This window comes from Calypte anna, chromosome 1, assembly GCF_003957555.1.
Source record: "Calypte anna isolate BGI_N300 chromosome 1, bCalAnn1_v1.p, whole genome shotgun sequence".
NCBI classification, from domain to species: Eukaryota; Metazoa; Chordata; class Aves; order Apodiformes; family Trochilidae; genus Calypte; species Calypte anna.
Window position 1 is genome coordinate 179092 of NC_044244.1, and position 24373 is coordinate 203464.

Below are 24373 nucleotides of genomic sequence, written 5' to 3' on the forward strand. Positions count from 1 at the left end.
CATTCTGGGATTCTAGGATTTTTGATGTTAGTTGTGTTTTTGGAGACCAGGTGCAGCTCGTCCCTGGCTGTCACCTCCCAGACAGAAATACCCAGTGGCTCCCATGCCACCAGAGCTCCCCAGCTTGCCCGAGGCTTCCCACAGCAGCAGACCCAGGAGTATTTTTTAGGCACATCGATAGAAATACACACCCGTAGAAGGCTATTTCAGCAAGCACCCTCGAAGGGTAGTTCAGAGCAAGGTTTTTCCTCCTCTAGCCGAGCAGAGGCGAGAGCCTGTCTGGTTCTCTCCCCTCGGGGCAAGAAGCTGTCCTGTGATTCAGCGGGGAGGGCCCGAGGGGCGATGCCGTTCCCGGCCGGGGGCTTTAGGGACCTGGAGCCTTGCCTTCCCCTCCTCCTTCTCCCGCTAACAAGCTTCGGGATCGTTTCAGATGAGTACGTGGCCAGCCTTCACCTCCCAACCTTTGATGCCCACCTGACAGAATTAACAGACGAACAAGCGAAATACCTGGGCCTGAACAAGAACGGACCTTTCAAACCAAACTACTACAGGTGCGGCTCCCCAACCTCTCTCCTTTTCCTGCCACCGGTGTCTGGGGGGGCGGGAGGGTTCCATCTCACCCTGAGAAGACCCCTCGGGGCTTTCCGAGAACTCCTGGTCTGTCCAGGATGGGGCTGGAGCTGTGGCACGGAGCCCTTGGCAGGACGGGAGCGCTTTGGCTCTGGCAGCAACTGTCCCCCCGACGTGGCAAAAGACAGAGCGGTGCCACCAGGCCAGCCGGGGGGACGGCTTTATCCTTCAAAAAGTTCGACGGAGGATGAGCTCAGCTCCCCAGCCCTCCTCCTCCTCCTCCTCCCACAGCGCGGGCTGTGCCCGTCACCCCCCAAAATCAAAACAAGTTTTAGGGTGAGCCCTCGGATCGCTGCCGTGTCTGGGCTGACGTGTCACAGCCGGAGCTGCGACGTGGGTTTTTTTTTAAGCATTTTGTGGCATTTGTGTGTGTGTGTGGGGGGGGGAGATGGGGACCGAGTCCCTTTCTAAATCATTTCTTTCCTTGGGGTTCCGAAACGCACCGAGCTGATGCCGGGGGAGCTTCCCATCTCTTCCCCCCGAGCTGCTCACCGAAGCCCTCGTGTTTTTTCCTCTCCTTTCCCCCCGAGCTGCTCACCGAACCCCTCGGGTTTTTTCCTCTCCTTTCCCCCCGAGCTGTTCACTGAACCCCTCGGTTTTTTTCCTCTCCTTTCCCCCCGAGCTGCTCACCGAACCCCTCGGTTTTTTTCCTCTCCTTTCCCCCCGAGCTGTTCACTGAACCCCTCGGTTTTTTCCTCTCCTTTCCCCCCGAGCTGCTCACCGAACCCCTCGGTTTTTTTCCTCTCCTTTCCCCCCGAGCTGCTCACCGAACCCCTCGGGTTTTTTCCTCTCCTTTCCTCCCGAGCTGCTCTCTGAACCCCTCGGGTTTTTTCCTCTCCTTTCCCCCCGAGCTGCTCACCGAACCCCTCGGTTTTTTTCCTCTCCTTTCCCCCCGAGCTGCTCACCGAACCCCTCGGGTTTTTTCCTCTCCTTTCCCCCCGAGCTGCTCACCGAACCCCTCGGGTTTTTTTCCTCTCCTTTCCCCCCGAGCTGCTCACCGAACCCCTCGGGTTTTTTCCTCTCCTTTCCCGATGAGCTGCTCACCGAACCCCTCGGTTTTTTTCCTCTCCTTTCCCCCCGAGCTGTTCACTGAACCCCTCGGTTTTTTTCCTCTCCTTTCCCCCCGAGCTGCTCACCGAACCCCTCGGGTTTTTTCCTCTCCTTTCCCCCCGAGCTGCTCACCGAACCGCTCGGTTTTTTTCCCCTCTCCTTCTCCCCTCCCCAGATATTAAGTTCCTGCCGCCGCTGCGTCCCGGAGAACCGCGAGGAACAAGAGCCCAGATCTTTTCTCAACTCCCGGACAGGATGAAGCAGCACGAGTTTCCTAGGTCAGAGCTGGGCTTGCTCCCGCAGCAGGCGCTGTGGTTTAGGTTATTTATTTATTACATTAGAACGCTGTATGTGCGGCCGCTGCCACTGGCGCTCGTCCCGCTGCGGGACTGGGATGCGGTGGAGTTCTTTCCCTTCGTTTCGTTTCGTTTCGTTTTAGTTTTGGTTCTCTTGGGGTCGTTCTTTTTTTTTTTTTTTTTTTCGGGGCCGGGGGGAGAGGCGAGGAAGCAGCTGGTGGAAAGGAAAGAAGGAGCGGAAGGCTTCGTCGGACGCGCACGACGGGACCCGCGGGGGGGACCCAGCTCGGAGGTCGGACGTCGCTTTTGCTTTTGGTTTCCTGCCCGTCGCAGAGCTTCTGCCAGCCGAGCAGGACCCTGGCAGGAGTGCGACCCGACGGGAGAGGAAGGCCGGCTTTGGGTTTTCCACGCCCTTCGTTAAATCCTCGTCGGGACCGACCGAAGGGCCCCTTCGGCGGCGATGCGGCCGGCGCCGGAGAAACCTCTCGGGATCCTTTGGAGCTCTTGTCGACCTCTCCGTGGACGGCTCCACCGGGGACCTGGCGAGCTTTTGCCTTGGCACTGCGGGAAGCTGTGACGAAGGGGTCTGGTCGTTGGCGCGGACGGGATCCGGGAGGGCGGAGGGGGTGGTGGTGGTGGCTGGGTCCTGCTCTACCCCCGCTCCCTCCGTCGCGGCTCCGCGGTGTTTTTCCCGCCGCTCGCGTTAAGAGCGCCAACCTCCCGCGGTTCGAGCCAAGTCGTGTTCCCGGTGGGGCTCCAGAGCCGGTGGAAGAGCCCGGCAACCTCCCCGACCAACACTGCTCGCGTGTCGGGGAGCTCTTCCGAACCCGAGCAGAGCTCGTCGGCCATCCCTGCCCGGGAGACCCCTTCGTCCGCGCAAGGTCTTTCCTCCAGCGGCGTTTCCTCCTCGGAAACCTGCCGGAGTCCCGGTTTCGAGTGCTAGTCGTGCGATAAAGATCTGGCAATCCCTTCCGAGGGGGTGAGGCGTGCCGGGGTAATCCCCAGGGGGGAATCCGCGCAGGGGAAGGGCTCAGCACCGCGAAAAACCCCTCCTGGATCCTCGCGTCTCGACGCGCCGGAGCCAGAGGAGAACGAATTCGTCGTCGTTGCTTCTTTGAGCTCGGAAGGTCCCTCCTGAAGGCCGCGGGCAGCGTGGGGTGCGCCCCGAGGTGACTTTCCTTGTGCCATCGGAGTCGCTTTTACGGTTCCCGCGGAGAGCCGGGTGAAATGAAGCCGTCCGACCCCGGGAGAGCGGAATCCTCGAGGGGCCCCGTGGCTGCCGCGTTGGTGCCCCGGTCCCTCAGCAGCTCCAGATTCTCGCTTTGCCCTCCCGGACCTCTTCGCCGCCGCCGTCGGAAAACTCTCCTGGGGCGGCTGCTTCAGGCGCAAGAAAGGGGAAAAAAGAAACACACCAAAACACCTGGAATCGCGGTCTCGGCGGCCGAGTCCTTCCCGGGGTCTGAAGTCCTCGCTGACCGCAAGGGACTGGGCTTTGGAGCGAGCAGCGAGATTCCTGATTCCTCCTCCTTCCGATTCCTCGAAAACCTGGAAGGAAGACCTTGGGAAGGCCTTAGGGCTGTGAGGAAGTCTTCGGGAGAGCGTGCTGGGGCTTTGAGGAGACCTTAGGGCCTTGAAGGAAACCTGGCGGGGAGCCCTCGGGGTTTGAAGGAGACTTTGAGGAGGCCGTGGGGCTTCGAAGAGACTTTGGGGAGACCTCGGAGCTTTGGGGAGGCTTTGAGAAGATTCTGGGAGCCCTCGGGGCTTTGGGGAGGCTTTGTTGAGACCTCTTTGGGGAGATTTTTGAGGGCTTTGAGGAGATTTTGCGGACCCTCGGGGCTCTGGGGGGATTATTTGGAGGAGACCCCTTAGGGCTTTGAGGAGACTTCGTCGTGGACCGATCGGCAGCCGCAGACTCGAGATGATCTCTGGTCGCTCACGAATTTTCCCCCGGATCCTGAGATTTATTTTTTTTTTTTCTGGGGGGGAAGAGTTCCCCGAGTTACCTGGAGCCTCCCGTTGGGGTCTCTCCCCAGCATCACCCAGCAAACCTCCGAGTTTCTGCCGGGCTCTGATCCTGCTCTGGGTCGAGGTGAAACCAGGCTCACGTTGAGCAAAGCAGATTTTTTTTTTTTCTTTTTTCTTTCTTTTTTCGTTTTCTTTTTTTTTTTCTCTTTCTTTGGGAAAAAAAACCCCAGAGGAGTCCCCGGCCGCCGCCGCAGCAGCCGCTTCTGCCCCCGGGGGGATATTCCCGATTCCCTCCCCGTCCCCGCAGCCGCTTCCCCTCCGCTGTCCGTGGCTTGTGGAGCCGGCGCTGTCCTCCTCGTCCGTGGCTTCCCTCCTGCCGAATTTTAAGCCCCTTTTCCGCGTAGATAGGAGAAAAAAAAAAAATTAATTAAAAAAAAAAATCAGAATCGAATCCAATCCGACTTTTTTTTCTTTTTTTTCCCCCACCTCGATTTTTCAAGCTCTTCTCCGCCTCGTTCTGCTTTTCCCGGAAGCTTTTTGGCTTGCTTGGCTTTTTTTTTTTTTTTTTTTCCTTCTTTCCCCCCCCCTCCCTAATCGATCTGGAATCGTATTCTACGATCGTCTCTAAATTAAACGTGTAAAGGGTTGTTTTGGGGTGTTGTTTTTTTTTTTTTTTTCTTAAGTAACGCGTTTTTAAAGAATTAGGAAGAAAAAAAAAATAAACTAAAAGCTTTAGGTAACAGCAGCAACATAAAGTCTGAGGAAACGAACCCGGTTCTGAACTTCAGAGCTCATGAGGCAAAAAAAAATCCGTCATCCGCCCGCGGCGAGGAAACAAACAAAGAAAAAAAACTTGGCAAAATAACGTTTTCGAAAGGACGTCCTAAATATTCGTGTCTGAGTGATTGTATTAGATCAGCAATAAAGACTCTGTGATCAAAACGCAACTAAAATGTCGGAAAACTCAGCTGCGGCTCTGGCAGGAGCAGGGGGGGGGAAGTTTTGGGGGGGGGGGAATTTTTAGGGCCGAAATGGGGAATTCGGGGGGTCGGGAGGGGAGTTTTGGGGCCGGGAGGGATGGTGATTCCCTTAGGAGGGGGAGGTCGATGCCGCTTCTCTGCGTGGTCACCCCCAAAACCAATCGTGTGTCGTCGTTCCCCCCCACCTCATTTTGGGGGAGAGCGGATCGGGGAGGGGGTTTCCAGCCCCCCCAGGATTTAAGCGGCTGATTTCGGCTTTGGAGAGAGAATTCCAAGGGCACCCGGGAGCGTGGTGCTGCAGCCATTTAGTGGCGGAGGGTCCCCGGGGAGGGTCATCAATCAGCTGAGCAGGGGCAGCCCCCAGCCTTGGCCCCGAGGGATTTCAGGGAGGGCGGGGAGCGCGGCGAGCAGGAGCGGGCAAACAGGAAAGGAACGGGACACGGCACAGGAAAGGGACACGGCAGGACAGGAACGGGACACGGCACAGGAACGGGACAGGGCAGGACAGGAACGGGACACGGCAGAACAGGGACGGGACACAGGACAGGAACGGGACACGGCACAGGAAAGGGACAGGGCAGGACAGGAACGGGACACGGCAGAACAGGGACGGGACACTGCAGGACAGGGACGGGACACGGCACAGGAAAGGGACAGGGCAGGACAGGAACGGGACACGGCAGAACAGGGACGGGACACGGCAGGACAGGAACGGGACACGGCACAGGAAAGGGACAGGGCAGGACAGGAACGGGACAGGGCAGGACAGGGACGGAACACGGCCAGAACAGGGGACGGGACACGGCACAGGAACGGGACACGGCACAGGAACGGGACACGGCAGAACAGGGACGGGACATTGCAGCCTTAGTGGGGATGGGAGAGTTCTTGGGGGAAAGGGGGGAGGAACCTGGGATCAATTTCCTGTAGATTTGTACAGATTTAGTCATTTTTCCTATTTATCGTTCCTGTTTCATTAAAGCTGTGTAGTTTAGTTCCCAACCCATCAGTCTCTCTCCCTTATTCTCTCGCCTTTCTTTATCAAGGAGGGGAGAGAGAGGAATAGGGAGCCTCTGGCACTCGGTTTAATTGCCGAGCCAGTGTTAAACCGTGACACGTGGAGACGCCGGCTGTGTCCGCCGCCCTCAGGGAAGCCCTGAAGAGGAGGAACCCGAGATGCCCATAGCTCTCCAGGCCTCGGGCTGCACAGCGGCTTCAAGCCCGCTGGGGGCACCGGAGGACAGACAGCGTGGCCTCCGGGGGCGATGCCACTTGCCGGGGGTGAAGGACTCGCCGCGCCCGGGGGCAGAGAGCCGGGAGGAGCGATGGGGAGAGACCGACAAGGAGTAGCGACAGCCTGCTAGGAGACTGGCTGCTGGAGTCCCACCCTTTCGACAGAAAGCCAGAAGGAGCCGGGGAAGCCCTGCCCCTCCTGCCAGCAGGCACTTGGAGTAAGCCAGGGGGATGGCATGGCATGGGGGGGGAATGGAAACACGGCCGGGGGACGCCCCGAAAACTCAGCCCCCTCATCTTTCCCCGAGCTCCTTCCAACAGCAGCCCCGCAGGAGCCCACAAGCCTCGGCGACAGGGACCCCCCCCCACAACTCCCCTGCTGGCAGCTCTTGGGTCTCTGCAGACCCCCACTCCAGATGGAGAAACCCCCACCGTGGCAGGACCCCACAAACCCCCACGGCAGGGGTACACCCCTAAAACTGAACCCCTCCCCCCCTCATCTTTCATCGAGCTCTTTCCAACAACAGCCCCACAGGAACCCACAAACCTCTGCGACAGAGACCCCCAACTTCTGAGGCAGGGACCCACCCAAATCCCGGGTCAGGGAACCCCAAATCCCGGGTCAGGGAACCCCCCACAACACCCAGGGTGTGGACCTCCTGCTCCTGGGCTGGGACCCTCCCAGCTCCCGAGGCGGAGACCCCCCCACCCCGGGGAAAAAGAGAAAAGATGCTGACAGGATTAACTCCTGGAAGGAGAGGAGATCGGGCTGAGCTGGTTGTGTGAATTCACTTTATGATAGAGAATGAAAACCTGGAAGAGATGGTAATGACTTTGCATTCAGAACCAGCAGAATGCAGGGTTACGCGGAGAAACAAGTGACCAAAGCAGCGGAGACGTGTCCAGACCCTAACGGGATTCACTTCTGTCTCGGAGGTCGGCAGAAGACGAAGTCTCGGCAGGGCCAAGGCGAGCTGGGCCCTGGGGGAGTGCAAACACCTGCACGGGAGACTGCAGGAGGAGGCTGCCAGAACCTCCAGAGAAGGGGAACGTTCTGGCGAGGCTCCAATGATGCTCTAGAACGAGAGGATGAAGTCATCGAAAGCAAGAAAGGTCCAAAGCTCGACCCCGACTTCGTGACTTCATCTGAAGGCCCCCAAAGACCCCGAGACATAGCCCCAAAAAGACGACTCTGCCCAGACTCGGCCTCTTATTACATGTTGCTATCTTCTTATCTTAAGATTAAGATAAGATGCTATCTTATTATCTTAAGATTACATGTTGCTATCTTATGAAGAGGTACGTAAGGAGGACGTAACCTCCCCTTTTAAGGTCTAAATACCCTCACCCTTGCCCTTAACCCTTTGAACTCTTCGTCCACCGTGAGCTGGGAGCTCCCCGGATCCGAACATAAAGACCTTTGCTGTTTAAAGACTCAAAACTCAGTCTCTAAACAGTTTTGCTTGGCCTCTTTGGGGCTTCACCAGGGCAGGGACCCCACCCCCCAACTCCCAGGGCGCTGGGGTCCCCCGCCCCAGGGGAAGCCCCCATCTCCCGGGGCAGGGAGCCCCCAGTCCCCGGGGCAGAGACACCTCTCACCCCACCTCCCCCCCGCTCGACTCCCGCACCAGGGTCCCCCAGAAGCCCTCCTTAGGTCCCCCCACTCCCGAGACAGCTTGCCCCCAACCCCCACCTGCGGCGTCCCCTACCCCCGAGCTCCAGAAGCAGCCCCCGGGAAGGGGAGGTGGTGGAGCTGGGGGGTGGGATGGGGGTGACCTCAGAGCCCCCCGCCCTTACCCCCGACTCTTCCCGCTGGCTCCTAAAGAGCTCCCGGCTCTTGGGCTGCGCCGGGGGCGGGGGCTGTGCCGGACGAGCCCTGCCAGGGACGGGGGTCGGGGACGGGGACGGGGGTCGGGGACGGGGTCGGAGTCGGGGTCGGGGTCGGGGTCGGAGTCGGAGTCGGAGTCGGGGTCGGGGTCGGGATCGGGGTCGGAGTCGGGGTCGGAGTCGGAGTCGGAGTCGGGGTCGGGGTCGGGGTCGGAGTCGGAGTCGGGGTCGGAGTCGGGGTCGGAGTCGGGGTCGGCGTCGGGGTCGGGGTCGGGGTCGGGGTCGGAGTCGGAGTCGGAGTCGGAGTCGGGGTCGGAGTCGGGGTCGGAGTCGGGGTCGGAGTCGGGGTCGGGGTCGGGGTCTCTCACGCCGCCGCCGTCGCCTCCATGCGCCGCGTTCCCTCTGCCGCCCCGGACACGCCCCCTCCGCTCCCATTGGTCGGTTCGCCCGGTAGGCGGAGACTCAGGACTCACCCCCTCTCTGCTATTGGCTGGGGGGCGGGGCTAGAAAGGCACTGAGGAAAGGGGGAGGGGCGGGGGGTCCCGGCGATGCGGAAGAGGGGAGGGGGGGCTCGGGGCTCGGGGGGACCCTGGGGTGGGGGGTGTGACGGGATTCGGGGTGTCCCGAGGGTGACGCGTGGCCCCGTGGGAGGGGGACCTTAGGGGGGACACACACACACACAGGTTTTGGGGTGACGCGGTGTCTCGGGGAGGGGGGGGAATCGGGGGTGTTCTGAGTCTCCGCCTACCGGGCGATCCAACCAATGGGAGCAGAGGGGGCGTGTCCGGGGCGGGGCACGTGTCCGCTTCCCCACGTGCCGGCGCTGCAGAGGGGACGCGGCGCATGGAGGAGGCGGCGGCGGGAGAGACCCCGACCCCCACCCTGACCCCCCCCCTCCGACCCCCCCCACCCCGACCCCCGTCCCGGGCAGGGCTCGTCCGGCACAGCCCCCGCCCCCGGCACAGCCCAAGAGCCGGGAGTTCTTTAGGAGCCAGCGGAAAGAGTCGGAGGTAAGGGCGGGGGGCTCTGAGATCACCCCCATCCCACCCTCCCCAGCTCCACCACCTCCCCTTCCCGGGGGCTGCTTCTGGAGCTCGGGGGTAGGGGACACCGCAGATGGGGTTTGGGGGAAGCTGTCTTGGGAGTGGGGGGACATAAGGAGGGCTTTTGGGGGGGCCCTGGCACGGGGTTGGGGGGTACTTTCTGCGGAGTCGAGGGGGGGGTTCTCTGTCCCGGGAACTGGGGGCTTCCTGCCCCGGGAGATGGGGGCTTCCCCTGGGGTGGGGGGCTCCATCGCCCTGGGAGTTGGAGGTCCCCGCACTGGGAGTTGGGGATGGGGTCCCTGCTGCGGGAGAAGGGGGGGTTCCTGACCCGGGATTTGGGTGTCCCTGCCCTGGGTTGGGGGGGTCTCTGCCCCGGGATTTGGGGGTCCCTACCCTGGGGTGGGGGATCTCCGCCTCGGGAGCTGGAAGGGTCCCTACCCCAGGAGCAGGAGGTCCACACCCTGGGAGTTGTGGGGGGTTCCCTGACCCGGGATTTGGGGTTCCCTGACCCGGGATTTGGGTGGGTCCCTGCCTCAGAAGTTGGGGGTCTCTGTCGCAGAGGTTTGTGGGTTCCTGTGGGGCTGTTGTTGGAAAGAGCTCGATGAAAGATGAGGGGGGGAGGGGTTCAGTTTTAGGGGTGTACCCCTGCCGTGGGGGTTTGTGGGGTCCTGCCACGGTGGGGGTTTCTCCATCTGGAGTGGGGGTCTGCAGAGACCCAAGAGCTGCCAGCAGGGGAGTTGTGTGTGTGTGTGTGGGGTCCCCAACACCCACCTGGCTACTCCTTAACCTCTTCCCCTTCACCAGGGTCTGGGGGCCACTCCTCACCCCTCCTGCCCACTAAACTGCTGTCCCCAGCCCCCCTAAAGCCACCCAAGGACCCCCCCCTCCCTCTGAACAGAGGGGGAGGTTGAGAGCTGCAGGTTGAGACGCTCCCTGAGGAGCTGACCCAAAAATGTCCCTCTTGGCTGGGACACGGTGTGTGTCGTGTGTGTCCCCCCCCTCCCTCCCCCAATCCCTGCCCGTGCATTTTGGGGTCTGCCCGTGAATTTGGGGTCTGCATTTCATTCCCAGCAGCTCAGCCTCACCAAGCAGCTTAGCAGAGCACGCGTTTCACCCAATTCCTCATCAGCTTTAGCACCCACCCCATCCCCCCACCCTCGGCTTGACTGCCAAAAAATTGGGTGAAAATAATCAGCATTTAGGACCAAGTCAGGCTCAGCCCCGGAGCTTCTCAGCATCCTTTGGGATCATCGGTATTAATCGTGACAAGGCATCGGTTCCATCACCGGCTGCCGGGGGAAGGGATGCGGGGATTCCGCATGAGGAATTATGTTAATTGGAGCTGATTTCTCCATTCATCTGTTTTTTTTTTCCTCTTTCTTTCCCCCCCCCCCCCTGCCCCGGGGCAGCTCGGTGCCGGCACTGGGTCAATCTGGCTGCGGTTCCCTTCTCCTATCCCTCTGAAAATCCTCCAGGGAAGTTTCATGCTCCAGTTCCTCATCCACGGGGGAGGAGGAGAAAGGGAAATCCGCAACCCTGAGGGCTCGGGAAAAGCAAAACCCGGCTCGGAAACCTGAATCCGAGATGCCCGGAGGGGGGGTGGTGGTGTTGGATTTGCCATCCTTTGCTTCAAACCAGCCCCCAAGACTTTTGTTTTTAAGCTTATGCAGGGCTTTGAAATCCATCAAATGTACCCTGGTACTTTGGGTCCTGCCTCTGCTTTCCCTGGGATTTGAGGAATGTCATTTTTATATTTTATTTTATTTTTTTTATCACTCACCTTCCAAATTTCCACCGTATTTTAAGCAGACATCCCCTCTCCAGCCCCTTGTCAAGACCATCCATGCAGAACCTGCTGCTGGAGGAGCTTTTCATGGATTCATGGATGGGCTGAGGGTGCTTGGCAGCTGTCCTGCCTCCCAAAATATCCCTGTCCCCCTCCTCCAGCCTCCTGACCCCATCCTGCTCCCTGCAGGGCTCCTTGGATTGTCCCAACCTGGAGTTCGAGTACGGAGACACCGACAACCACGGCTCCGAGTTAGCAGGTGAAGCTCTGCTGCTGTTCAGAGAGAGGGAGGGGAAAAAACAACACCAAAAAAAATTAAATTAGACCTCAGGAAATAATGGGGCCAATGGGAGGGGGGATGGATACTGGGTGGGATCATCCCTGGGGCTGTAGGGGTTTATTAATAGAGAGCTGCTTGCTCCCCAGGGAGGTGTGAGGACACAGGGGTGACCCCGTGCTCTGAATTATCTGGGGTGTGATGACAGCAGTGGGAGGACAAATGTCATGCCCAGTGGCACAGCCTGGGCTGGGCAGTGTCACCTTTTAGTGGGTGTCACCCATGGGGCCAGGCCTGGGCCCCGGGCTCTGGCTGCTTCTGCCCCGTGGACTTTGTTGTCCCCAGAGGATCTCAACCAGCAAAGGGCTTATTTTTAGCTCTGCGTGGCTCAGCTGCAGGAGCTGGCTGGGCTAAAGCATGTTTTTTTCTTCAAGTGATCCTTCCTGCTCCCTCACAGGGCCCTTTCAGTGCTGTTCAGCACTGCAGGACCTATAGGAATTGTATAGGGACAAGGAGGGGTTAGGTAGGAGCAGGCATGTGGTGTCCCTCTGGGTCCAGCCCCTGTTTGCAGGTCCCTAAACATCTGAGCTCTTGGGTGTGAAGTCAGTGAGGGTCTTGCCTGGGTGCTCCTGCCATCCCTCCCTCTGCAAACTGGTTTAACTGGGACAAAAAAATTACCAAAGGTCCTGAAAAAAAACCCCCCTCCCACCTCTTAAATTACAAATAGAGCTCCAGCACTGTGGATGTGGGAGCACAGGGATGAAAATGATGGATTTGGTGGCCCTGGGTGGCTCCAAGATGCCCTTGGGACCTCAGGGAGAAGTTGAGGTCTCTGCCCCACGGCTCCTCGGTTGTGTAGGGGAATTTTGGGGTCCCACAGGGAATCTGGCAACGAGAAGGAGGGTGGAACTGGGTCCCTGCTGACCCCTTTCTCCATCAGAGCTGTACAGCTACACCGAGGAGCCCGAGCTCAGCACCAACAGGAGATGCTTCGAGGAGGATTTTCACACTCAAGGTACCAGCTCTGGGCTCAGCACCTCTGGGTCAGGGTGGGACCCCTTTGAGGGAAGCATCTGTCTGGTTTTCATCTCTCCAGTGCAGGGCAGGAGGTGGCTGGAGCTGGCTGGGGCTCAGCAGAAAGCCTACATCATGCACCTGCTGGATGGGCTGGAGGTGGTCAACAGGGACAGGAGGCTCAAAGTAGCACGGGCCATCCTCTACCTGGCACAGGGTAAGGGCCACATCAACCCTGCCCGGGTGTGGGCATGGATCTGGGCCTGGCTTCAGCATGGGGGGCTGGGGAGAAACCTTCTGGTGCTGTGCCATGGAGTGAAGCTCCTTCCTGGGATGCTCCAGGATGTCCAGTGGGGTTGAAAGGCGATTCCTCCCTAACCAGCACCTCCCTCTGGGTCTGCCCAGGTGTCTTTGGGGACTGTGATAATGAAGGTGATGTCCTGTACTGGTCTCGACACAACAGCTTCCTCCTCTATCAGCTGGGAACCTTCACAGCCTTCCTGGAGCTCCTCAACATGGAGATTGAGTGAGAGGACCTCCACTGCCCTCCCCTTTTCCTTGTCCTCTTCTTCATCTCATTCTTTCTCCTTGCCTTCACCTTTTCCCCCTGTCCTCCTCACCCTCCTTCATCCCTCTCCTCATCCTTTTCACCCTCTCCTTTCTCCTCCCTCCTCCTACAGAGGACCAGGGAGGTGTCACAGCCACAGCATCTCCCCCACTCTGGTTTTTCCACCACCTGCTGATGGAGGTTGGAGGGTGGGGGTGAGGAGCATCCCCTGCCTGCTCTCTGGTGCTGAGTTTGTCCCCTTTGTCCCCAGCAACAGCCAGGCCTGCAGCAGTGCCCTGAGGAAGCCAGCCATCTCCCTGGCTGACAGCACAGAGCTCAGGTAGAGCCTCAGCTCCCCCCTGGCATCTTGGGTGGAGGCTTTTGGGGACAGAGTGGCCTCTGGCTGGCAGTGTCACCTGCCTGCCCCACTGTCTGCTGCAGGGTGCTGCTCAGTGTCATGTACCTGCTGGTGGAGAACATCCGTGTGGAGAGGGAAGCGGATCCCTCCGAGTGGAAAACGAGTCGGGAGACCTTCAGGATGGAGCTGAGTGAGCCACAGAGTTCCTTGTGCTCTGATGAGGTCTTTTTGTTGTGCTGTAGTGGTGAGGAGACCTCAGGGATGGGGGATCTGCTCTGAACCTGCTCCTGGTCTTTCTCTCCTCCAGGTTTCCCTGTGCACACTGAAGAACCCTTTGCTCTTCTTCTCTTTACCATGGTGACCAAGTTCTGCAGTGGCCATGCTCCACACTTCCCCATGAAGAAGGTTCTGCTCCTGCTCTGGAAGGTGCTTCTGGTGGGTGCAAACCCTTCCTTTTCCCATAAACTGATCATTTGAGGAATAGTGCTGACACACTTGAAGGTTCTGCTCTTGCTCCAGTGGGTGCAAACCCTTCCTTTTTCCATAAACTGATATCTGGGGGACAGTGCTGACACACTTGAAGGTTCTGCTCTTGCACCAGTGGGTGCAAACCCTTCCTTTTTCCATAAACTGATATCTGGGGGACAGTGCTGACATAGTTGAAGGTTCTGCTCCTGCTCTGGAAGGTGCTTCTGGTAGATGCAAACCCTTCCTTTTCCCATAAACTGATATCTGGGGAACAGTGCTGACACACTTGAAGGTTCTGCTCTTGCTCTGGTGGGTGCAAACCCTTCCTTTTTCCATAAACTTCCCCATGAAGAAGGTTCTGCTCCTGCTCTGGAAGGTGCTTCTGGTGGGTGCAAACCCTTCCTTTTCCCATAAACTGATATCTGGGGAATAATGCAGCCTGGATGCTCCTCCCAGGTCAATCCAACCATAATGAGGTCACTTAGGATGTCTCAGGAAGCTGAAAAAATCCAGTTTCTTCTAGCATGGGGATGGGATGGGTTGAGCCACGCAGAGACCATGGGGTGGGGAGAAGCCTGGAGAGCAAACCAGTGCCGTGGTGTCTTCATCCTCAAATCTTCCAGTTTGATGGCCCCAAAAACTGCTGCTCCCCCCAGGGAGAGCCTCGTGGTCCCACCAGGATTTCTGCTTCTCTCTTCCTCCCCTCTCTCCTTGGTCCCTAGTTCACGCTGGGTGGATTTGAAGCCCTGCAGATGATGAAGGTGAGGAAGAGGGAGGAGCTGGGGCTGCCCCCCCTGCCAGAGGACAGCATCCAGGTGATGAGCAGCATGAGAGCTGCTTCGCCTCCCGCCTGCTCCCTGGAGCTCCTGGAGCAGCAGCAGCAGCAGCAGCAGAAGCAGCGCGGGCACCGAAGCCGCAGGGTGAGAGCTGGGACCTCCTGGGGCTGGGGCAGGGCCCAGGGAGCTTCTCCATCATCAGCTTGAGGAGCAGCCTCTGCTCAGGAGGGTTTCCCCATGTCCCCAAGTGCTCCTCTGTTCTCTGCTTTCATAGGATCAGGGAATGGTTTGGGTTGGGAGGGACCTCAAAGCTCATCCAGTGCCAACCCCCTGCATGGGCAGGGACACCTCCCACCAGCCCAGGGGGCTCCAAGCCCCATCCAACCTGACCTGAGACACTGCCAGGGATGGGGCAGCCACAACTTCTCTGGGCAATCTGTTCCTGCTCCCTAGCATTTGGTTTCAGAGCCTGAGGAGCAGAGGATCAGCTCTTGCCATGATGGCAAACTCTCAGGTGGCAATGGCATCCTCACTGGGTAAATGTTTGTTGATGCTGTTCTTGGGCAAAACTGTGCCTAGAGGGAATTCCCACTGTGGGTTTGATAAGGAAACAAAGCCATTCCTCAGGGATCAGACTCATTAATCAAAGAATCCCAGAAGGGTTTGGGTTGGAAGGGACCTCAAAGCTCATCCAGTCCCAACCCCCTGCATGGGCAGGGACACCTCCCACCAGCCCAGGGTGCTCCAAGCCCCATCCAACCTTCAACACCTCCAGGGATGGGGCAGCCACAGCTTCTGGGGGCAACCTGGGCCAGAAATGAAAGAATTTCTTCCTAATGTCTAACCTAAATCTCCCCTCTTCAAACTTGAAACCGTTTTTCTTAAATTAAGTGGATTGAGTTGGAAATGGGTTTAAATTAAAGCTCATCCAGTCCCAACCCCTGCCATGCTCAGGGACCCCTCCCCCAGCCCAGGGGGCTCCAAACCCACCCAAGGTGTCCATGAAAGCTTCCAGGGATGAGGGAACCCTAATTAATGCTCCTTGAGTATGGAATCCTGGAAGGGTTTGGGTTGGAGGGGACCTTAAAGCTCCTCCAGTCCCAAGGGGACAATCCAGGGACCCCTTCCCCAGCCCAGGGGGCTCCAAGCCCCATCCAACCTTCAACACCTCCAGGGATGGGGCAGCCACAGCTTCTGGGGGCAACCTGGGCACCCAGGGGCTCAGCACCCTCACCCCAAACCATTTCTCCCTCCCTCCCTGCCCAAGAAATAGAATCCTGGAATGGGTTGGGTTGGAAGAGAACTGAAAGCTCAGCTCATTCCAACCCCCCTGCCATGGGCAGGGACACCTCCCTCCCAGATTGCTCCAAGCCCCATCCAACCTGGCTTTGAACACTGCCAGGGATGGGGCAGAGACTCTTTTCCTGGGCAACCTGGTTCTAAAGCTCAGCACCCTCACCCCAAACAATTTCTCCCTCCCTCCCTCCCTGCCTGCCCAAGATCTCCTCTCCATCTCCCCTCTTGCAGCTGGAAACCCTTCCCCCTCGCAGGGTCCCATCCCTCCAGGCCCTTGTCCCAAGTCCCTCCCCAGCTTTCCTGGAGCCCCTTCAGGCACTGGAAGGTGCTCTAAGGTCTCCCCATTGCAGCCTTCTCTTCTCCAGCCTCAACACCCCCAACTCTCTCAGCCTGTCCTGGTAGGAGACAGGATTGGAAGTATGGAATAAGATGGCTTGAAAGGATGTCAGGGAGGGAAGGGGGACCTTGGCAGAGCAACCTGGGGCTTTGCTGGGGTATTTTGGGTTCTCTGATCACCCACCCCTCACAAACCTCCCCCTTGGTATCCCTGGGATCTCCCCTTGCAATCCCAGCTCATTCCCTCCAGGGGAAGGAAGGAGCTTTTGGTGCTGGGATGCTGCTTCCCCATCCCAAGGCAGGATGTGGGGAGGGAGGAGGGAAGCAGAGACCCCAAAACCACCCGGAGAAGAATTCAGCCCTCAGCCTCTTCCTACCAGCAAGCTCCCAGAGGCTCAGGAAACTCAGGAGCCCTGCTTCATTAGCAGAGCTGATCAGCTTCCCACTTGGCTTGGCAACCTTTCCAAGTGGCACATCCAGCATCCCTGACATTAATTTGGTGCTGAATTTGGTGTTTTACAGCCAAAACCTTTCCCTGCCTCTGCAGCAAAGCAGCCTGCAGCCCCTCTCCTGAGGAGTCTGCAGTGGGGGAAAAGAAACAGCAAATGGGACAGACACAGGAAAAGAATTACTTTTTTTTTTTAATATATATATATATATACATATATATATATAGAAACTATAATTTTTTAGCTTGTCAGAAGCACAGAAATAAGGTTTTTTTGGGGCAGGAGGGCTGTCAACAAATGCTAAAAAAACCCAAGCCTGCTCTTGTTACCTGATGCTCTGGGTGCACCTTGCTGGGTGAAAGCAGGGAAGAGGTGAGTGCTGCACAACTCCTAAAGCTCCTGGAGATGCCCACACAGGTATTTCCCAAGTTAATGATGGGTTTTGGGGTGCTGGGGTGGGACTGGAGACGATCTCAATCTGGATCAGGCAGGATTCTGTCCCAGGATCTGCAGCTGCTGGGTGTGCTCTGCAGGAGGAGCAGCTTTGAACAAGCTGTCTCAGTTGGCAGTGGGGATTTGCAGGTGTGGAGCCTCAGCAGAAAACCCTGATTTTCTTTTCCCCACAAGTCCCAAACCCTCTGGCTTTGCTCCAGAAACCCCCCTGGTGGGCTGGGACACATGGGCCTTGGCCTGGCCACGCTCTGGTGTTAGGAAAGGAAAATGAGTGTCTGAAAAACAATTAATGGGTTGTTTTGGGCTTTTTTTTTTCCTCCCTATTTCTGGCATGTTTTTCCTGCTTCTCAAACTCCTTTCCTCCCCACCTCTCCTTTCAGCATGGATGGATTCAGGCTTGTGAAGCTCAATGAAGTCATCAGACAAGTTGACATCGTCATCACCTGCACAGGTATGTGGGCCCCAGGGAGGGAGGAGGGGGCACAGCCCATGACCGAGTCCATCTTTTTCCAAAGGAAAGGGTAAAATAAAAAATAAAATGATGGGGAGAGGGAACATGGGTGTTCATTACAGATATCACTGTCTGGCAGGGAACAAGAACGTGGTGACCAGGGAACATCTGGACCGGATGAAGAACGGCTGCATTGTCTGCAACATGGGGCACTCCAACACGGAGATTGATGTGGTGAGCAGGGGATGAGTGTTGGGAGCAGGGATGGCTGGGCTGGTGCAGCTTTTGGGAGCCTTTTCCATCTGTGTCTGACTGGTGCCACATCAGCAAGCACCTGGGAGGAGAGAAAATAATCCACTGCTCCCTGTGCCAGCGTTGTTCCTGAGATCCTAAGTGATGCCAGGAAGCCAGACGAGCTGCTGGCGTAGTGTTTGGTGTCCACCAGCATCACTCCTTCCCCTGGAGAGTCAGCAAACTGTTGGATTCATGACCCTAAAGGTCCTTTCCAACCCAAACGATTCCTTGGTTCTTTGAGTCGCCGTCTCCAGCTCTTCTGCTTTCCTGTTCCTGTCCCAGTAAGACCCAGCCAAAAGTTCCTCACACTCAAGCTCACCAAAATGGGCTGATCCGTGCCTAGAGAGGAGCAGAAATCCAGGAGGGTCTTGTCTGAGGGTCAGGGAGAATTCCTTGGGCAAACCCAAGGGCTTAAAACCATTTTCCGGGCTGCTGTGAGCCCACCTGGCTGGGAAGAAGTGATCAACCATGACCTGGAATCCTCTTCAGCCAGAAAAGCTTGAACAAGACGTTGTCCCGGGAGCTTTGATGTGCTGGAATCATAAAAATAATCCCAGGTTCTGATTCATGGAGGTTTCATTGGATTGGGACTCCAACCAGACCTAAAGGAAACTATGAGCTCAGGACAAGAAGCTGCTTCCTCTTCACTTCCCTATTATGTAGGTTTTTTTGTCTTTTGCCAGAACTTTGAAGTATTTTAATGTGTTTTGTTTGTTTTTTTTCCAGGCCAGCCTGCGTACCCCTGAGCTGACCTGGGAGAGGGTGAGGTCTCAGGTGGACCATGTCATCTGGCCAGATGGGAAGAGAATAGTCCTTCTGGCAGAGGTGAGTGGCAGGCAGAGGAGCAGGGATTGCAACCTGGTCTCTGCTGGTGGAGGAAGAAATGAAAGTTTGGATGGGCAAAGCAGAGCCAGAAATCCTCTCTTTGGGGCTCAGCAGCTCAACCTCTGGCTGGAAGGTTTGGTGGCATTACAGAAAAAGCTGTGGGTTTCTTTATCCCACTCCCAGGGTATGGATCTGGGGGTGTTGATCCTGGAGCAGAGGAGGCTGAGGGGAGACCTTGTGGCTCTCTGCAACCCCCTGAGGGGAGGTTGGAGCCAGGGGGGGTCGGGCTCTGCTCCCAAGGAACAAGGGATGGGACAAGAGGAACTTTGGGCACAACTCAAGTTGCTCCAGGGGAGGTTTAGGTTGGAGCTGGGGAAGAATTTCTGCCTGGAAAGGGTTGTCAGGGCCTGGCCCAGGCTGCCCAGGGCAGGGCTGGAGTCCCCATCATCCCTGGAGGGGTTTCAGAGCCCTGGAGATGTGGGGATGAGGGACATGGGGTGGGGGGTGATCTTGGCACTTCTGGGATTAACGTTTGGACTCCGTGATCCACCTGAGAGTTCTTTTCCAACCAGAACTGTCCCATGATTCTCCTAAGTGGTGTTTCAGCCCTGAAGGGACACGTTTCACTGGTGGTTCCTGTACCTTCTGTAGGGTCAGGAGTTGGCTTTGGTGCCATCTTGAGGTAACCACCACTTTTTTCCTTCCCAGGGCCGCCTGCTGAACCTGAGCTGCTCCACCGTCCCCACCTTCGTCCTCTCCATCACTGCCACCACACAGGTGAGTGGGGTTTGGGCTCCTCTCCCTCCCTGCTGGGCAGCAGTCACTTAGTGTTGCCTCCATGAGGTTCAGGACCGGCATGGCAACCGAGCCCGGGCCACTTGGGCCATCAGCTCCTGGACACCAAGGTGGTGGACGGCTGTCAGGGTTTAACACTGTCCTGGCAATTAAACTGAATAACAGATGCTCTCTATTAATCTCTCTCTCCTCCTTGATAAAGAAAGGAGAGAGAATAAGGGAGAGAGACTGATGGGTTGGAAACTAAGCCACACAACTTTAATGAAACAGGAATGAGAAATAGGGAAAATTACTAAATCTATACAAATATACAGGAAAATGGATACCACATTCCTTCCCCCTTTTCCCCAGTAACTCTCCCATCCCCACTGGGGCTGCAGGGCAGCCCTGGGAAAGTCCAGGCTGGAATCCTGGGGTCAGGAGCAGTTGGGAGCTGGAGGCAGGAACACACAGATTCAGGCTGGGATGGATCAGGAGCAGAGGCAGAGGAATGGACAGAATCCTTCCAGGATGCCGGGTGAAGGAAGGGAAGCAGGGAAGCAGGAAAGCAGGAAATCCGGCTTGGCCCTCATGATCCCTCAAATTTATACTGAGTATGAGGTGTATGGGATGGAATCCTCTGTTTGGTCAATTCTGGCATCTATCTTGTCTGTTCCTCCCCAAAGGAGGGCTCAGGTGGGATCTCTTTATCCTCCTGGATGGTAAAATGTTTTCCTCAGAGCTGAGCAGTGTCCTTGGCTCTGCACACCAGTCTCCAGCAGAAACTCTAAACATCAAGTGTTATCAGTCCTAGAAGCACACACTGTCTGAGAAACTTGCTGTTAATTTCAGCAAGTGCAACTACTTACAAGAGACTGAGCTGAAAGCAAAAGTACAAGACAGAAAATCACCTTTATTCTGGCCCAAACCAGGACAACGGCAAAATGGCGTTTCTTCACAGGTGGTACAGCCTTCTATAACTTGGGTTTACAACCTCATTCCAGTCTGCTTACATCACTTATCTAACTGCTGATAAGAGAGGGGTCTTCCTGTACAGCACGGTATCTTCCAACCACCAGACCCTATCTAACTACAACTTACCTGAGTCTTTTCTCCACCCAGGCCCTGGCTCTGATAGAGCTCTACAACGCTCCCGAAGGCCGCTACAAGCAGGACGTGTACCTCCTGCCCAAGAAAATGGGTAAAGGGGCCCTGGGTGCCTTCTCTGGTTTCACTTGGAGGTGGATCAGGGGGGGAGGTTTTGGGAGCCAGGGCAGGACAGCCTCCTGGGCTCTCTGGTTGACCTCCCTGCCAAGCTCCGGCTCTCCCGGCGAGTTCTTCCCTGAGCTCTCCACGGGAATCCAGCTGCAGGGACAGGGGGGATTGTCATGGAGGGATTCCCTGCCAGCAGAGCTAAGAGGAAACGGAGGCTCTGACCAGCAGCTCTGCCAGCAGAACCCCCTCCTGATGACACAAGCTGGCCACGCTTTTACTGCAAAATCAGACTTTTCTGGGGGACCTCGCTCTCTATGACCCCCTGAGGGGAGGTTGGAGCCAGGGGGGGTCGGGCTCTGCTCCCAGGGAACGAGGGATGGGACAAGAGGAACTTTTGGCACAACTCAAGTTGTGCCAGGGGAGGTTTGGGTTGGAGCTGGGGAAGAATTTCTCCCTGGAAAGGGTTGTCAGGGCCTGGCCCAGGCTGCCCAGGGCAGGGCTGGAGTCCCCATCATCCCTGGAGGGGATTCAGACTCTGGGGATGTGGGGATGAGGGATGTGGGCTCAGGGTGGCCCGGGAAGGGAGTCGATGACCTTAAAGGTCCTTCCCAACCCAAATCATTCTGGGATTCTAGGATTTTTGATGTTAGTTGTGCTTTTGGAGACCAGGTGCAGCTCGTCCCTGGCTGTCACCTCCCAGACAGAAATACCCAGTGGCTCCCATGCCACCAGAGCTCCCCAGCTTGCCCGAGGCTTCCCACAGCAGCAGACCCAGGAGTATTTTTTAGGCACATCGATAGAAATACACACCCGTAGAAGGCTATTTCAGCAAGCACCCTCGAAGGGTAGTTCAGAGCAAGGTTTTTCCTCCTCTAGCCGAGCAGAGGCGAGAGCCTGTCTGGTTCTCTCCCCTCGGGGCAAGAAGCTGTCCTGTGATTCAGCGGGGAGGGCCCGAGGGGCGATGCCGTTCCCGGCCGGGGGCTTTAGGGACCTGGAGCCTTGCCTTCCCCTCCTCCTTCTCCCGCTAACAAGCTCCGGGATCGTTTCAGATGAGTACGTGGCCAGCCTTCACCTCCCAACCTTTGATGCCCACCTGACAGAATTAACAGACGAACAAGCGAAATACCTGGGCCTGAACAAGAACGGACCTTTCAAACCAAACTACTACAGGTGCGGCCCCCCAACCTCTCTCCTTTTCCTGCCACCGGTGTCTGGGGGGGCGGGAGGGTTCCATCTCACCCTGAGAAGACCCCTCGGGGCTTTCCGAGAACTCCCGGTCTGGCCAGGATGGGGCTGGAGCTGTGGCACGGAGCCCTTGGCAGGACGGGAGCGCTTTGGCTCTGGCAGCAGCTGTCCCCCCGACGTGGCAAAAGACAGAGCGGTGCCACCAGGCCAGCCGGGGGGACGGCTTTATCCTTCAAAAAGTTCGACGGAGGATGAGCTCAGCTCCCCAGCCCTCCTCCTCCTCCTCCTCCCACAGCGCGGGCTGTGCCCGTCACCCCCCAAAATCAAAACAAGTTTTAGGGTGAGCCCTCGGATCGCTGCCGTGTCTGGGCTGACGTGTCACAGCCGGAGCTGCGACGTGGGTTTTTTTTTAAGCATTTTGTGGCATTTGTGTGTGTGTGTGGGGGGGGAGATGGGGACCGAGTCCCTTTCTAAATCATTTCTTTCCTTGGGGTTCCGAAACGCACCGAGCTGATGCCGGGGGAGCTTCCCATCTCTTCCCCCCGAGCTGCTCACCGAACCCCTCGGGATTTTTCCTCTCCTTTCCCCCCGAGCTGTTCACTGAACCCCTCGGTTTTTTTCCTCTCCTTTCCCCCCGAGCTGCTCACCGAACCCCTCGGGTTTTTTCCTCTCCTTTCCCCCCGAGCTGCTCACCGAACCCCTCGGGTTTTTTCCTCTCCTTTCCCCCCGAGCTGCTCACCGAACCGCTCGGTTTTTTTCCCCTCTCCTTCTCCCCTCCCCAGATATTAAGTTCCTGCCGCCGCTGCGTCCCGGAGAACCGCGAGGAACAAGAGCCCAGATCTTTTCTCAACTCCCGGACAGGATGAAGCAGCACGAGTTTCCTAGGTCAGAGCTGGGCTTGCTCCCGCAGCAGGCGCTGTGGTTTAGGTTATTTATTTATTACATTAGAACGCTGTATGTGCGGCCGCTGCCACTGGCGCTCGTCCCGCTGCGGGACTGGGATGCGGTGGAGTTCTTTCCCTTCGTTTCGTTTCGTTTCGTTTTAGTTTTGGTTCTCTTGGGGTCGTTCTTTTTTTTTTTTTTTTTTTTTTTTTTTTTTTTCGGGGCCGGGGGGAGAGGCGAGGAAGCAGCTGGTGGAAAGGAAAGAAGGAGCGGAAGGCTCCGTCGTCGCCTTTCGTCGGACGCGCACGACGGGACCCGCGGGGGGGACCCAGCTCGGAGGTCGGACGTCGCTTTTGCTTTTGGTTTCCTGCCCGTCTCAGAGCTTCTGCCAGCCGAGCAGGACCCTGGCAGGAGTGCGACCCGACGGGAGAGGAAGGCCAGCTTTGGGTTTTCCACGCCCTTCGTTAAATCCTCGTCGGGACCGACCGAGGGGCCCCCTCGGCGGCGATGCGGCCGGCGCCGGAGAAACCCCTCGGGATCCTTTGGAGCTCTTGTCGACCTCTCCGTGGACGGCTCCACCGGGGACCTGGCGAGCTTTTGCCTTGGCACTGCGGGAAGCTGTGACGAAGGGGTCTGGCCGTTGGCGGGGACGGGATCCGGGAGGGCGGAGGTGGTGGTGGTGGTGGCTGGGTCCTGCTCTACCCCAGCTCCCTCCGTCGCGGCTCCGCGGTGTTTTTCCCGCCGCTCGCGTTAAGAGCGCCGACCTCCCGCGGTTCGAGCCAAGTCGTGTTCCCGGTGGGGCTCCAGCGCCGGTGGAAGAGCCCGGCAACCTCCCCGGCAACCTCCCCGACCAACGCTGCTCGCGTGTCGGGGAGCTCTTCCGAAGCCGAGCAGAGCTCGTCGGCCGTCCCTGCCCAGGAGGCCCCTTCGTCCGCGCAAGGTCTTTCCTCCAGCGGCGTTTCCTCCTCGGAAACCTGCCGGAGTCCCGGTTTCGAGTGCTAGTCGTGCGATAAAGATCTGGCAATCCCTTCCGAGGGGGTGAGGCGTGCCGGGGTAATCCCCAGGGGGGAATCCGCGCAGGGGGAAGGGCTCAGCACCGCGAAAACCCCTCCTGGATCCTCGCGTCTCGACGCGCCGGAGCCAGAGGAGAACGAATTCGTCGTCGTTGCTTCTTTGAGCTCGGAAGGTCCCTCCTGAAGGCCGCGGGCAGCGTGGGGTGCGCCCCGAGGTGACTTTCCTTGTGCCATCGGAGTCGCTTTTACGGTTCCCGCGGAGAGCCGGGTGAAATGAAGCCGTCCGACACCGGGAGAGCGGAATCCTCGAGGGGCCCCGTGGCTGCCGCGTTGGTGCCCCGGTCCCTCAGCAGCTCCAGATTCTCGCTTTGCCCTCCCGGACCTCTTCGCCGCCGCCGTCGGAAAACTCTCCTGGGGCGGCTGCTTCAGGCGCAAGAAAGGGGAAAAAAGAAACACACACCAAAACACCTGGAATCGCGGTCTCGGCGGCCGAGTCCTTCCCGGGGTCTGAAGTCCTCGCTGACCGCAAGGGACTGGGCTTTGGAGCGAGCAGCGAGATTCCTGATTCCTCCTCCTTCCGATTCCTCGAAAACCTGGAAGGAAGACCTTGGGAAGGCCTTAGGGCTGTGAGGAAGTCTTCGGGAGAGCGTGCTGGGGCTTTGAGGAGACCTTAGGGCCTTGAAGGAAACCTGGCGGGGAGCCCTCGGGGTTTGAAGGAGACTTTGAGGAGGCCGTGGGGCTTCGAAGAGACTTTGGGGAGACCTCGGAGCTTTGGGGAGGCTTTGAGAAGATTCTGGGAGCCCTCGGGGCTTTGGGGAGGCTTTGTTGAGACCTCTTTGGGGAGATTTTTGAGGGCTTTCAGGAGATTTTGCGGACCTTCGGGGCTCTGGGGAGATTTTTTGGAGGAGACCCCTTAGGGCTTTGAGGAGACTTCGTCGTGGACCGATCGG

At 57.9% G+C, this 24373-nt stretch overlaps 3 protein-coding genes across 3 annotated transcripts in view; all 3 read left to right on the top strand.

Annotated features, from left to right (window-relative positions):
• Positions 1-4897, top strand: part of LOC103529813 (putative adenosylhomocysteinase 3) — a 41610-nt gene extending 36713 nt beyond the window's left edge. Inside the window, exons 15-16 of the mRNA XM_030455801.1 lie at positions 431-551; positions 1856-4897. Of these exons, the coding sequence (XP_030311661.1) occupies positions 431-551; positions 1856-1862 (128 nt within the window). The 3' untranslated portion in view covers positions 1863-4897. The remainder of the gene's footprint in view (positions 1-430; positions 552-1855) is intronic.
• A 3470-nt stretch (positions 4898-8367) lies between these two features.
• LOC115599488 (striatin-interacting protein 2-like) lies at positions 8368-14790 on the top strand. Its single transcript, XM_030463495.1, has 11 exons — positions 8368-8418; positions 8755-8991; positions 11000-11069; positions 12028-12102; positions 12184-12318; positions 12507-12627; positions 12920-12988; positions 13090-13196; positions 13314-13441; positions 14197-14394; positions 14704-14790. The coding sequence occupies exons 1-11, from the start codon at positions 8368-8370 to the stop codon at positions 14788-14790; spliced, it is 1278 nt and encodes a 425-aa protein (XP_030319355.1).
• A 2375-nt stretch (positions 14791-17165) lies between these two features.
• On the top strand, positions 17166-22587 carry LOC115598737 (putative adenosylhomocysteinase 3). Its single transcript, XM_030455837.1, has 7 exons — positions 17166-17235; positions 17375-17469; positions 18256-18354; positions 19063-19131; positions 20251-20329; positions 21393-21513; positions 22311-22587. Exons 1-7 carry the CDS (start codon positions 17166-17168, stop codon positions 22315-22317), a joined length of 540 nt encoding a protein of 179 aa, XP_030311697.1. The 3' UTR covers positions 22318-22587.
• Positions 22588-24373: the final 1786 nt, after the last annotated feature.

Coding starts and splice junctions, on each gene's coding strand:
- LOC115598737 (XM_030455837.1), top strand. CDS start 17,166: ATGGATGGATTCAGGCTTGTGAAGCTCAATGAAGTCATCAGACAAGTT. Junction 17,470..18,255: donor CCAACACGGAGATTGATGTG/GTGAGCAGGGGA, acceptor TTTTTTTTCCAG/GCCAGCCTGCGTACCCCTGA. Junction 18,355..19,062: donor GAATAGTCCTTCTGGCAGAG/GTGAGTGGCAGG, acceptor TTTCCTTCCCAG/GGCCGCCTGCTGAACCTGAG.
- LOC115599488 (XM_030463495.1), top strand. CDS start 8,368: ATGCGCCGCGTTCCCTCTGCCGCCCCGGACACGCCCCCTCCGCTCCCA. Junction 8,992..10,999: donor GCCAGCGGAAAGAGTCGGAG/GTAAGGGCGGGG, acceptor TGCTCCCTGCAG/GGCTCCTTGGATTGTCCCAA. Junction 11,070..12,027: donor CCACGGCTCCGAGTTAGCAG/GTGAAGCTCTGC, acceptor TTTCTCCATCAG/AGCTGTACAGCTACACCGAG.